Source organism: Littorina saxatilis, linkage group LG17 (assembly GCF_037325665.1).
Source record: "Littorina saxatilis isolate snail1 linkage group LG17, US_GU_Lsax_2.0, whole genome shotgun sequence".
Taxonomy (NCBI): Eukaryota; Metazoa; Mollusca; class Gastropoda; order Littorinimorpha; family Littorinidae; genus Littorina; species Littorina saxatilis.
In genome coordinates this window covers 42,167,499-42,182,155 of record NC_090261.1, presented here as the reverse complement: position 1 = coordinate 42,182,155, position 14,657 = coordinate 42,167,499, and the positions used below count along the sequence as shown (strand labels likewise).

General features: G+C 41.5%; 1 protein-coding gene across 3 annotated transcripts in view; it reads left to right on the top strand.

Annotated features, from left to right (window-relative positions):
* Positions 1 to 14,657, top strand: part of LOC138952972 (uncharacterized) — a 30,231-nt gene that overhangs the window by 1,470 nt on the left and 14,104 nt on the right. For 2 of the 3 annotated variants that reach the window (XM_070324736.1, XM_070324735.1), the window contains exons 2-6: positions 8,493 to 8,549; positions 10,510 to 10,649; positions 12,845 to 13,002; positions 13,499 to 13,614; positions 13,993 to 14,124. In XM_070324736.1, coding sequence (XP_070180837.1) covers positions 8,493 to 8,549; positions 10,510 to 10,649; positions 12,845 to 13,002; positions 13,499 to 13,614; positions 13,993 to 14,124 — 603 coding nt within the window. Of the gene's footprint in view, positions 1 to 8,153; positions 8,232 to 8,492; positions 8,550 to 10,509; positions 10,650 to 12,844; positions 13,003 to 13,498; positions 13,615 to 13,992; positions 14,125 to 14,657 lie in introns of those variants that run through there. The other variant, XM_070324737.1, reaches the window with a different exon arrangement.

The window sequence follows — 14,657 nt, the reverse complement described above, 5'->3', positions numbered from 1 at the left end:
TATGCAAACCCGAAGGTTTCCATGAACATACAGACAATCGGAAACCACCAGACCCCATCACAAACAGAATTCCACGGTGCAGAGTCTGCTGTGAAAGGAGCGGTAGCCTCCCCTGTCACAATCGCCCCCGCTTGAATGAACTTCGTCCCGAAGTTCCGAACCGGGGGACCACTGTCCATCCCAAGTTCGCAGAATGGGAACAGCACGAAAATGTTCAGTGGTCATATTATGCCATTACCTGAACATATCATGCACAGTCCCATCCCTGCTCGCAAGCGCCAGATGTAACCGAGTCAGTGCCGAAACACTACGATCACCTCGGGAGGCGAAGTGCAATCAAACAGGATTGAAAATTTTAGGGCTAATTTCTTAACCCTTTAAAAACTGTTATGCAAACCCGAAGGTTTCCATGAACATACAGACAATCGGAAACCACCAGACCCCATCACAAACAGAATTCCACAATACACCCGTGTTGACTCAAAGGCCAACAACTCGGGTGCAGAGTCTGCTGTGAAAGGAGCGGTAGCCTCCCCTGTCAAGGCACAATGTGACATTTCCCTCATGACCGGACCTAGCTGCTGTTGTTGAGAGCATTCTGTCAAATGTCACACGCTACTGATGATCTTGCCCCTGTTCAGGAATCTAAAACCAGTACGTTTGTTTGGTTGGTTTTAATGCTTTGTGTTTTAACAAGTGCTGTTCTGTTATTACATCATCCCTTCTCTTGGTGTATCACTAAATGATATATATATATGGGCAAGCCTTCTGGCGCGAGCGCGCGTATTATGTGTCGATACGGGGAACAAAGTTGAGCCACTGAACTGAATGTTCCGTATGGTTTCCTAATAAAGGGACACGATTGTATGCCATGCCGATCTGAAATAAATGTACAACATTAATAAAAGGGATATCATTTGCCGTAGAATTGCTTCTGTTGATGATAATTCCAGCACACACACACACACACACACACACACACACACACACACACACACACACACACACACACACACACACACACACACATACACACACAAAAGCAGAACATGTCGACTGATCACACTAAAAGTAGAAGCAGTGTTATAAGTTTCGTGTTTTAGGCATCAGGATTATATTATACTAGATAAATACCCGCCGCTTCGCCGGGTACGGCTGCGCTGGGAAAAAGTCGAGCCGAATACCCGGCTGCGCCGGGGACCCGGCTTTGCTGGGTGTACGCCGGCTTTGCCGGCGCACCGCACGAAGGAAGGGAGATAAACGCGCAAAACACTGGAGAAGAGTAGTGACCTTCTAAAAATAGTATAACGGGAATATGGATTGAGCGTTGTCGACAGTGACCTTCTAAAAATAGAAACGGGAATATGGATTGACGCCACACGAAGGAAGGGAGGTAAACGCTGAAAACACTGGAGAAGATATTAAGGAAGAGTTACTGAAAATGGATCTAGAGAAAAACCAAAATCGGTTCAGCGCTGCGCGCTGAGAGCACGTGTTGAAATATCTCATCGATGAGGTTGTGTCCGGGATGTAGCTGAATATGGCCTCCAAATTTGAAAAAGATCGATCGAGAACTTTGGCTTGGCATCGCGGACACACACACACACACAGACACAAGTCGTATATATAGATATGAGGATTACATATTTCATTTGAAAGTGGAGCAACGAAGAACCTTACTCCGTGTTTGTTGGGTGCGGCACTAGACACTGAACTATGCCATTGTCCCCTCCAGTTTAAACCGTGTTTTCCATGCTCATGTGACTATACTACCAATCTAATAATCTAAAAATATATAAGCGTATGATAAGTACCTTCCAAACCAATTCCAACACTGCTTCCTTTCTTTGTGCTGTTAACTTTTGGAGGGCAATTCCAAGCCATGGTTTTAAACATTAGTTCCACCACTCCCAACGACCTCATCAGTCTCATCAGCTGTACAGTGATACCTCTGCTCCTGGACCTCATACAGTTCGAGTCCACCACTCCCAACGACCTCATCAGTCTCATCAGCTGTACAGTGATACCTCTGCTCCTGGACCTCATACAATCAGAGAAATGTAGGTCTCGAAAGAGAGGGAGTCTTACAGTAGAGGTAAATTTAATGACTGCGAAAATGTTGGTGCAGGCAATATAATATATATTCGACGGCGTCTGATAATAGAGGGTCTTAAAAGAGAGGGTCTTCGGTATTGAAGTAACACTTACCGATTTTTTCGTCCACAGCCGGTGTGACGTTTTCATCTTTCGCCGTGTTGATATTTCGCTTCTCGGCCTCGTTGATCTAGAATAAACTCTACACTGAACAAAAAAACACACTTCGATAGTACTGATGAGCGACCTTGTGTACCTTACATTCATGGGGCCAAATTTGTCCAACCAATTTGTTTTATTTTACTTAGAAATTTGATTCATCCTAAAATGTTTTCCTTCTTACTCAAGGGACGTAACCACTCAGTACACGTTTTCGAAGAATTCGATTTTGGGGGTGAAATCTATTAAATTTTACCACCAATTTTCTTCACATGCAAGAAACTGACATGCTTTTCGTCCATAAATAATTTCACTTCTTAATTTTACCAGGAAACAACATCTCAGTCTTGAGTATATGTCGAGGGGGAAATATGTACACAGGCGAAAGATGAAATCGTGACACCGGGTCATTGTAGAGTCAATCGTTCAGTCACAGTACAGTGAGAACGCTGTTGTGAGACTCCTTTTAGATACAACTTGATGTTTAATTCAGACTTGTTCTTAATTATGTTAGTGAAGTTGCCTCCCTCGATCTCTTCGGCCTCAAATACTTTTTTATTTAAAAAAACCCCAAGAAGTCTTACAATAGAGGTACCAACGTATCACTTCATTTGCAATTTAAATCTTTTCACTGTATAATATACATTAATCTACGTATACCTGCCACGATACACCATTCAGCAAGCCAGTCATTCACCAGAATCATCATTAGTCATTAGCATACACGCGATTGACGTTCTCAAGGTCGGTGCATGGGTGGGGGCTGACATGTTGTTGTAGTGTTGTAGCGTTGTTGTTGTGAATTTGAGTAATCGCAAGACCGATCCAAAATGACTATGAAGCTGTTAAGTAAAGAAAAACATGCTCATTCTCATTTCTAATGAATATTAATTTTTAAAAAGCATCACACGTGGGTGAAATAGCGTCAGGTTTCAAAACTCGAAATTTAATGAAACCAGGCCATCTGGCATTCGTCTGTATTTCACCAGCTATATATGCAACAGAATCCATTTAGCAGGTCGTCAGAGTCGGTCAGTCATATATGAAGGCCTACATGAATATTTCCTTAATTTGTTTGTTTACTTGTTTATCTGTAAGAATTGGATCTGGTTGTGTGTTTGTTTGTTTGTCCGCCTCAGTGCAAGAGTTTAATCTGACATACTTGAGTGACGACTTTTATGTTCTAACTAACTGTCCCCAGCATGGAAAATGCCAGATGATGCGAGATATGAGCCATCCGCGGCGCGGGGCGGATATCCTATGCTTGTACAATCACTATACTCAGGCGCTGGGTCATCTTGGCTTGTTATTTTACAGAACTATAAAAACGTTTCCGCAGAGATGTCTCTTATTTCTACCATGTAAAACCCTAACCCTAACCCTAAGAATTCAATGACCATGGAACTTTAAACATTTGTTTTATTCACAAAGTGCCAAGACCAGCCGCATCACAGCATCAGTCATGTCGCATCGGCGGCTATTTTTGAGAAACTCCACTGCAGTCACAATCACTCGACTTGAAGATAATCCACTGTGTTAGTGACTCCGTCTAGTAGGCCTAGATTCGGTCTGGTCAGTGAAAAGATGTAGTTCTCAGCGTAGGATAACATTTACAAAAACTACAAAAAACAATAACAACAACAACCAGCGCGTTCGAGTATACAGAGATTCTCGGAGTTAACCTTTTTCTGTACATGAGGGGTTTTCAATTTGGGGGAAAAAAAGGAAAAAAAAAATCGGGGGGGGGGGGGGGGGGATAATCTTCACCAAAGGAATCAGCAATAATTTTGTGTTGAACTATACACATTGCGTATTCCATAGGTCGCTTCTTGCCACTTTTATAAAACTATGTGAAGAAATATAAAAATGTGAAAAAATGTACACATGTGAAAATGTCCATCGTGTCACGGACAAGTTTTTTTAAAATTTGTTTATGATAAATTTAATCAGTCAGTCCATTTCTTTTCAGTTACACAACACACAGATCAGCCTTCAATGGAATAAATCAAAATATGTGGGGTTTTTTTTTTTTTAAAGAAAGTGCATTGATTACAGAAAATAATAGAGTAGAAAGAAAAAGTAATAAATCACAGCACACGTCAACCCACATAAAACTGAAACAAATGCACACATGTATGTGAAACTTTTTTTTTACTAGTAACTCTAAACGATGGCAACAAGCACCCAAAACCCTTGATTATGAAACAACATCTTTGTTTTGCAAATTTAGCCTTAGTGTGCAGTGTGACACGATGGACACGCTCGTGACACGATGGACACGCTCGTGACACGATAGACATTTGCACATACAAAAGGAAGCAAGTTTGAAAATTACATGTTTTTTAAAATTGGGTATTAAACTAAGCAAACAAAAAGCAGAATTGGAATGCCTTTCCACTTGGCATTTTTATAAAACGGAACGAGTCAAGAGGAACGACTGAAAAAGTGTAAAGGTAACCGTCTTTGAACTTAATGTCTGTTATGATAGCGAGCTCTAGGTTGAGTGAACACATCAGACTGCTACGGGGTGTGTCTCCGGAAAAGCTTCTCTTGCACATTTTTTGTTTGTTTGCTTAACGCCCAGCCGACCATGAAGGGCCATATCAGGGCGGTGCTGCTTTGACATATAACGTGCGCCACACACAAGACAGAAGTCGCAGCACAGGCTTCATGTCTCACCCAGTCACATTATTCTGACACCGGACCAACCAGTCCTAGCACTAACCCCATAATGCCAGACGCCAGGCGGAGCAGCCACTAGATTGCCAATTTTAAAGTCTTAGGTATGACCCGGCCGGGGTTCGAACCCACGACCTCCCAATCACGGGGCGGACGCCTTACCACAATAGGCCAACCTCTCTTGCACATGATTCCATACAAATAGATCTACAGTGTAATGATCAGAGAAGCCATCTTTTTGAACTGGCTCAGAGATGACAGCCAGAATATCTTTCATGGGGGTACCATAGTGTGTCCTTCATTCTTGGTGAAAAGAAACAATTGTCCTTTCCAAGTTGGTGCAAGCAGTCCACCAGGTATTCTCCATTGTCAACGTCTACCACTAGACCGGGATATGCCATCTTGCCGTAAGCGACAAACACCCAACGCCCAAGATAATCTTCCGGCCGAATTCCTTCTACACTCTTCAAAAAAAGTTAAGGATCACTTTTTTACAAGCACGCCACACAAAACAGACAAGACCGAATTCTTTCATTTTAAAAAAATTATATAATTGAACAACCAAGGAGTAATGACAAACAAAGCAAAGATCGAATGCGGCAGCGACAATTTAGCTAGAGTGTGTCAAACGTGACAACCCTCGAAAATGGAATTCACAACAATGTGAATCAATGTCAATAACGCGTGTGTCCTCCGTTGTGTGCCAGACATTCAACACATCGTTGGCGCATGGAGTGGATTAGGTTGCATATGAATGCTCTGGGAACTCCATTCCACTCCTGCTGGAGCCATTGCAGCAGTTGACCCAGATTGGCAGGAGGAGGGTGATGTTGCTGTACCCGACGACAAAGCTCGTCCCACATGTGCTCTATGGGGTTCAGGTCCGGGCTGTTGGCTGGCCACAGCATCCTGTTGACCCTGGCCTGCTGGATGAAGGTGTTTACAGCTGCAGAGCGATGGGGAGGTGCGTTGTCATCCTGAAGAATCGCACGAGGGCCGATCGCTTGGATGGCTGGAACGACCAGGGGTTGCAGGATCTCATTCTGGTAGCGGACACCGGTCAAGTTGCCCACTACATGATACAGAGGTGTCCGTTGACGTGTGCTGATCCCTCCCCAGACCATCACAGAGCCTCCACCAAAACGCTGTCGTTCCAGAACAGCGCCTTCTGCGAAGCGCTCTCCGCGACGCCTCCACACTCGGATGCGACCATCAGCAGGTTCCAAGCAAAAGCGGGACTAATCTGTAAACAACACCTGAGCCCACTGCTGACGTTGCCACCTCACATGTTGAGTGCACCAGGCTCGGCGAGCTGCTCGGTGATTAGCAGTCAGGGTTGTTCCTCGGACTGGACGCCTTGCACGCAAGCCAAAGTTGTGTAAGCTCCCGTTTCGGATCGTCTGACCACTAACAACAGTGTTGGTGGTAGCTTTTAGGCGTTGCCTAATGTTGTTTGCCGTAGCCATTCTTTGTTGCATGGCCTGCCTCTGAATGAAGCGATCCTCTCTTTGTGTGGTGACTCTGGGCCGACCAGAACGTTGTCGCTCCTGCACTCTTCCAGTTGCGTGGAATCTCTGTTTTAGTCTGATGATGACAGAGGGAGCCACTGCAAGCCTCTGGGCCACTTGCCTGGCAGCAAAACCGTCTTGTAGCCATCCAATTGCCCTTCCTCTATCCAAATCGCTCAGTTTTCTTCGTGGGGGCATGTTGCTACTGTGCATAATTGTGTCAGCGTGTCAACCTTTAAACACAAGGTGGTGAGCGATGTTCATAGCCAGGACCGTGTTGTAGCACGTGCATCACAACCTTTTGCCCTGGCATGCGTTCCGCAAATTTCATGGGGCTATAAAAACACCCTTTTTCTTCCAAAATGCAGAAACTTTTGAGAAGTCACACAAAGGGAAATAACTCTGCCTGCCAAACAAAATTCTAGGTTAAGACTCATTAATGTTCATTTGTTAATTCAAACACATTAATCTTTTAATTATTATGTCGATGTTTAATTTGTTGGCAATTTTTTATAATTAGATCCGTTTTTTCAACCGATCCTTAACTTTGTTTGAAGAGTGTATGTATCACTAGATCTACATGCTTACATTGTCAGGTGTATAGCTAGCCCATTTCATCGTCTATACATAAATCACTTAATTACATCGAACAAGACACATGAATATGTCCGTTGTGTCACAATTGTGTCCGTCGTGTCACGACTGAGATCGTGACACGAGGGACCGTGACACCGATGGACAAATTTCAACAAAAATAATAATGAATGCTCCCTGTTCCAAATTTCATTGCAATTTCAAATCTAAATAGTTAAGTGTCCCAAAGTCCCACGTATTGGATGTGATTTGAGCACATTTCAAGTTTTAATCACTAACACACACACCGTGACACAATGGACATAAAATATTTGTAATACTCACTTTGACAACTTCAGGACACCAATAAAAGTAGACGTAAAGGCCACGCGGCGTAAGGTTTTTCCTGAAAGGAAGCGACGGAAGGGACGCAACTCTTGGTTACATTTAAAATTACGAAATAAGGGACCAGTCATTGTTTTTCAGTCGCGTTCAGTAAACGTGACACGACGGACATAAAAAGTGAAGACAGCATTTTTTGCTCTTATTTTCGTTTCATAAATAAAGTATAAAAGTACATTAAAAAAGCTGCTCACAGATCGGTTAGTGTTATAAAAAACAAATTTTTGAATATTTTTTCATTCATGTACGATTTTTTTTCTGACGATCTACAGACATTTGAAATTTTGCCTTCTAACCAAAAGACACCCTTGCTTACTATTTGGCCTTGAAAGGTATAAGGTAAACACAAATAACGCAAAACTCTTGACCAGTTTGCTAAGGACATTTTGAAGAAGACATTAACCCGAATTTCAATTGGAGCACTGTGTGAAGCTCTGAATTTTTTTGAAGTTCAAAAAGACGTTTTTGCCTCAAAATCGAAAAACCGTCACATGTAATAAAGTTCAAATTCGCGTTTACTTAATTTCCTGATCTAGTAAATCCACGCACCGCCCTTGACCTATTAGTACGCAAGTTGACATTTTTCAATGTTTTCACTTTCACTTTTGTCACTGGTACACACACAAAATGTGGTTGCTCGAGTTAAAGATTGTTCGTCATTTCATGCGCCTGTGCTGCTTTTCTTGCCAAGCCCATCGCATGAAACACTTTTGGGCCAATGGCAGCGAAGCACGAACGAAGGCTCGTAGAAAAATTTGTTTTCGTGGAAGACCGGTCTTCGCGAAACAACCCGTGCAGACTTTTCACACTTATTCAGTGAGTGGGTCTATCAGTTCTTGGGTGCCTCATCTAAAACAATAAGCTTTATAATTGGGCATATGGCAAACATATATTAGTACGAAAATTCATGCACCTGTTGCCTTTGACCTCTACCTCGAAATCCCGGTCCTTCGAATAAGGACAAATTGAGTCGTGCGGATATCCACTCTGAGTCAATCCAATATGGCGACGCTGTCTTGAAAGCTTGCTGTGACAAGATTGTGACACGTTTTTCAAGTTTTTAACTCTATTTTACAGGTATGGCAACCGCAAGAATGAAGGGAAAAGGAAAGGGGATCGCGTCGAAGCACCAAAGTAAGTATATTTCCAGTCGGATCATTTGGTGTTTTCAGCCGAGGGGCGATAGAAACTTTTTCGGGAAAATGCGTCCGGCAAGATCCCGCGTCGAGGGGCCGTGTCCCCCTGTTTTGTTGGATATGTTGTCTACGAATAATTCAGTTAGTTTTGAATAAAATAATTGAAGAAAAGGTTACATTGTAACTATTCCTGCATGATAGAAGGAATTAAATGTTCAAATGGGTCAGAAAATGGCTACGATGCTCGTTGCCCAGGGAGGAAATTCCCGCATAATCTAAATTTAGATTATTACATCACAGAGGGAAATGATGTGTACGATTTCGAGGAAATAGTGGGAAAACCAGAAGAAGCTCGTTTTTGGTTCTCTACCAAGCGCCACAAACTCTCTTACACACACAGACTCACTGTCACGTGGACTGACAAGAAAATGGACCAAGAAAATAAAACTCAACAACTGGGACTCAATCAATCAATCAATATGAGGCTTATATCGCGTTCTAAGCGCAGGGATTTATTTATTTTTTTATTTTAATTTTATGCAATTTATATCGCGCACATATTCAAGGCCCAGGGATTTATTTATGCCGTGTGAGATGGAATTTTTTACACAATACATCACGCATTCACATCGGCCAGCAGATCGCAGCCATTTCGGCGCATATCCTACTTTTCACGGCCTATTATTCCAAGCCAAACGGGTATTTTGGTGGACATTTTTATCTATGCCTATACAATTTTGCCAGAAAAGACCCTTTTGTCAATCGTGGGATCTTTAACGTGCACACCCCAATGTAGTGTACACGAAGGGACCTCAGTTTTTCGTCTCATCCGAAAGACTAGCACTTGAACCCACCACCTTGGTTAGGAAAGGGGGGAGAAAATTGCTAACGCCCAGGGTCGAACTCGCAACCTCTCGCTTCCGAGAGCAAGTGCGTTACCACTCAATCTAGAGATGGGGCTATAGTGCATTGGGAAAGCTAAGAACTGAAGAACTGCATGGTCAGTTAATTCATTAATTTAAAGAGCAAAAGAAGTCACTCTTATCTTTGTAAACTTGGGCCTGATCACTAGTTCAGTATTTAGACATCTCCGGGAGAAGAGTTGTGGAATGAGAATGTACAGATTAGTCACACCCACATTGCAAATCAATGCTACAGTTAAACCCCCATTTAAGACACACCCCTCTCCCCTACAATAAGACGCCTCCCTTTTTAAGACGTAAGAGCTTGCTTTTTTCATATTTTCTCTTCTTAACCTCTACAAATTAATTACCTCTATTATCAGACTCCTTTCTTTTAACTCAGTTGAATTTCATTACCTGCATGATTTTCTCACATTTTTGAAGGTCTTGAAAAGGGGATTGGGGGAGGTTCGACTGTTACAGAAATCTGAACTGAAATAGCATGCAGTCAATAAAGTAAAATAGAGAGACATATATTATATGCTGATACAGTAGCTCTTGTCTATGAGGGAAATTTTTTATGCTCTTGCAATGTAGTTATAGTTATAGTAATCCCAGGATAACTGCCTGGGCGGCGGCTGTGTCCCTGAACAAATGGCTTATTCAAATTCAAGTTATTCCCTCCTGTCTGTGAACAGTTCTGAGTGTGTTTTCAGGTACATGATGTGTGCTTCAGTGTAAAAGTAAAACTATCATAAATACATCAGTAACAATAACTGTTTTTTGAAAATAAAAATGGATGTGAATGACATAATGGGTAACTTTGTCAACAGTCTGCGTATTTTACCATTGCCTGTATATAATTTATAGGCAGCTCCATCAAAACTGACACGTAATTTGAGGGACAGCAAGTTATTTATTGGAAAATAACGGACACAGAAGACCTTAAGAAGGTGTTAATTTCAGCATAGTTATTTGTTTAATTCTTATGAAACAATAATTTATGATCATCAATATTAATTCAATCAGCTAACAGTGCTTTGCTTTACTCCACAGAATATGAAGGCTATGAAGTCATCAGCAGACCTCAGCCTGAGGTGAAGATCATCAAATGCATCGGCTTTCAAAAGTTTCGATATTGTGGAGAAAATCGACCTGGCAAGAAGTACCAAGACAAGGACTTCCTGACTTTGGCTGTAAGTTAAAAATGTTGAAGAAAAACAAAAACTAAACAACATAAACATAATTTAATTGCTTTACTATTATTGGCTCACGTAAGTGTAGCCTATGCGATCGTAACTTTGTCTGTCTGTGCGTGCGTGCGTATGTGCGTATGTGCGTGCGTGCGTGCGTGCGTGTGTATGTCTGTGATAGAAACTTTAACATTTCCGAGTCTATGGATTACGTCAGTCTCGGTCAAAAGTGTTCGACGTGTGTGATAGAAACTATTTGAAGACGTCACATTATGACGTAAGAGGGTTAGACGTCACGCAAAGGAATTACTGAAAGTCTCGGTCATTGTTATTGTGAGCGGGCCGAGACTACTTGGCAGATCCAGGGTCTCGCTTTCTTGCACAGTTTCACCTATGCTTACTGTGTGTGTGTGTGTGTGTGTGTGTGTGTGTGTGTGTGTGTGTGTGTGTGTGTGTGTGTGTGTGTGTGTATGTGTGACGGAGTGATTGAATTTGTGTTACTGTTTGTCGATTTCTTACGTGAGCCTTGAAGGCTTCGCCTCTTATTTTGATTTTTGTTGGGGTTGGCTTTGTCTGGATGACCAAGCTGAAAGTACATGTAGTAGCAGGGGTTCACATCCACATCGGACATACACGGATATATTTTCCAAATGTCCTATACATTTTTCATGCAAGAGGACATATGTCCTATTGTTTTTGTCACAAAGTGGTCATTGTCCGATTATGCTTTCATTTGATCCGGACATTGTCAGTACTTTCCAATTTACAGTACCGTATTTGACGGATTACAAGACGCACCGTTTTATAAGCCGCACCCCCGACTTTGAACAAAAAAATTGGGACGAGCCACGTATAGGCCGCGTCACTATATTAGCTGCCGTCGAAAAAAAATATAATCAGATCGTGTCAATCAATCAAAACAACCAGGCAAACGAAAGTACGGTATTTGGCGAAATCGGTTCCGAGAATAAACAAGTGAAACAAAGAAGAAAAGTGAAAAAGTTTGAAGAAAAATATCACACACACAATTTGTAACCAACACACACATGTAGTCCCGCCCGGAATAAGCTTTTTTGGGATGATTTACGACTTTTGCGCACATTTCGAGCAGACGAAAACACAACATGGCGGCTCTCGCTCCTCCAACTATCGCGAGACACAAAAAAACGAAATCTCGCGCGCGCGAGATCTTGATACATCCGGTGTTTCTCTGTACGCTATCTTGTCACGACGACTTGTTGACAAACGAAGATTCGCGAAAGAAAGAGAAAAGCGCCGAGTCTTGAGTAGAGAGCTAATAAAGTACCGGTAATCGCTAATCGAGCGAAATGAAAATCCGCGGCGACTTCCATTAGGTGAATGCTATTCAAGTTTAGGTAACGTTTTAGCCGCATCTTTTTATAAGCCGCAATGCGAAAAAAATTTTTTTTAAAGTCGCGGCTTGTAGTCCGTCAAATACGTTAGTTTGATTTGCTATTTTATCGATGTTTTGTGAAGCGTTGTGTCTCTCCAAGCAGACTAACTTGGGGAGACTTGATGTGCTTTTTATAGAGAAGAGCTTCCAAGGGTCGCAACTTTGAATGTCCCAAGCCGGTTGCCAGTTGCCTCCCTTCGCGGGTTTTTTCTCGAAAAAGCAACATGCCGACAAAACATAAATTGGTGCCAGAAAAAGGAAACTAGTCAAGTTTGATTAAATTTACGTTTTGTTGCGAAAATAAATGTCCTATTGATTTATTTTTGTTCAGGACAAAAAATGTCTTATCATTTTTGCATTGTCCAGGACATTTGTCCTATGCCACCTCTCATGGATGTGAGCCCCTGTAGGAGACACATTCAGAATTTTTATTTTATTTTTTAATTTACATTGTTTAAACATAGTGTTTAGATTTCTGTTATAAGTTTCAATTTGCTTCAACCTTTTCTTGTTGGTAATTGGTTTAGACAATGTTTTATGTATAGTTTAACACATTCATGAAATGTACATGGTTAGTTATGAAGACAACAAACCCAGGCTTATTATTATAGTGGTGTCTTTAAAATACATGTACATGCACTTCTTTTAGATTCACTCAAGGGTATTAGACAAAATTGTTTATTACATTGTTGTCTTTTCTTTATTTATTTACTTACTTATTGCCTGTAATGCCAGTTTGTCTTTTCTAGTGCTTTTGTAATAAATGAATTTTGTTCCCCAACAGCTGTGCCAGCTGAGCGGCAAGAACGTGCGTGTTCAGATTGTTTGCTTCGATGCTGAGCGGCAGAATGAAATCCATCCAAATGGCCTGGTCGGCAGAGACTGCGAGCATGGGGTTTACTCAAAAGTTTTCCCCATCAGCAAGAATACGCAGATTGTCAGGTATGTAATTTTCAATTTTTATTTTGTTTACATGTTTACGATATCTTTCTTCTCGTGTAACGCGAAATACCAGCCACCACTGTTCTGTCAAGGCTTTGACATGGGATGAACACAACATTCATCTCCAACGCATACAGTGGAACCTGCCTTTAAAGAACCCCCATATTTAAGACTCCCTCTCTTTTAAGACCGTGTTTCTCAGACAGATCTTTGACATAAATGTTGACTGCCTCTGATGTTTTGATTATATTTTCCAGGATTCCTTAATTGAGAACAGAACTAATCTTGACAAAGAAGACCCAGATGAAATATTCCAATCATCCAGTGTTAACAGTGGCTCCATGCATTTTTGTAGGCAGAGTTTTTGATTCACATTTTGATTTGAGGTTGACTCAATGACTGCTACTGCTAGGGAATTTTGTGTATGTGATAAAGTCACTGGGAGATCTTTGACGTAAATGTTGACTGTCTCTGATGTTTTGATTATATTTTCTAGGATTCCTTACTTGAGAACAGAACGAATCTTGACAAAGAAGACCCATAAAGAGGAGAAAAGCAAGATGAGCACAGTGTTTGAAGAAAGAGCAGAGATTCTACCATTTCCCTACAGTCGTAAGTTGTTTTATTTTTATTTTTTGTTTTACATAACATTTACCAACACACACAAAGAGGTGGGTGGGGATACAAACGCACAAACACACGCATACATTCAGAAATATCTGAGTAACTAAAGTAGATGTGAATTATGCTTTATATGGTCTTTATACGCCGAGAGTCACTACCCTGTTTGTAACAGTCAATGTTTTACCTCTGTAGGCATTGATTATTTAAATGAATAGATCAATGGTTTGTTTGTGCATTTTATTATTTACCTGATACACTTTACAGAATTGCTTTCTTTCACCTACAGATCAATCCTTTTTTGTGTGCATTTTAATTTTTACCATTAACTTGACAGACTGTATCGATTTTTGTGTTTTTTGCCTACAGATCAATGTCACGCTCAAAGTAAACTTACCCACAAGTTTGACACCACTCGAGTCTGTTTCGGCATCATTTGCACCATAGAGGGGGAGGATGCGCATCCGCTCTTCTGCCTCAGCAATGTGGTGCAGAATGCCAGTAAGTTGAACATGAAATCATCAAGTGTTACCGTCTTCTCCTACTGTACCTGACACTTGCAATAAGTTAGGAAATCATTCCACTTTACATTGGAGTTAAGACTGTGGAACCCCCTTGTAAGAATTGTTTGATTTAATACAGTTGACCCCTACCCCCACCCCACCCTCCTTTTAAGATTAATTTTTTTTTTTTTTTAGTTAATACAGCGGAATCCCCTTTGTAACTGTAAGACTTTTTCTTTAAATGTTTTGTTCAGCTTGACATGGTGTGCTGTTAACTGGTACATGTAGTGATATATATATATACTAGATGAATACCCGCTTCGCCAGGTAGCCGGCTTCGCCGGGAAGAAGTAGAGCCGAATACCGGGTGAGTGGCGCACCGTACGCCGGGTGAGTGGCGCACCGTACGCGATTGACGCCACACGAAGGAAAACTTCAAAAAATAGTAATGGGAATATGGATTGAGCGTTGTGGACAGTGACTTTCTAAAAATAGTAACGGGAATATGGATTGAGGCCACACGAAGGAAGG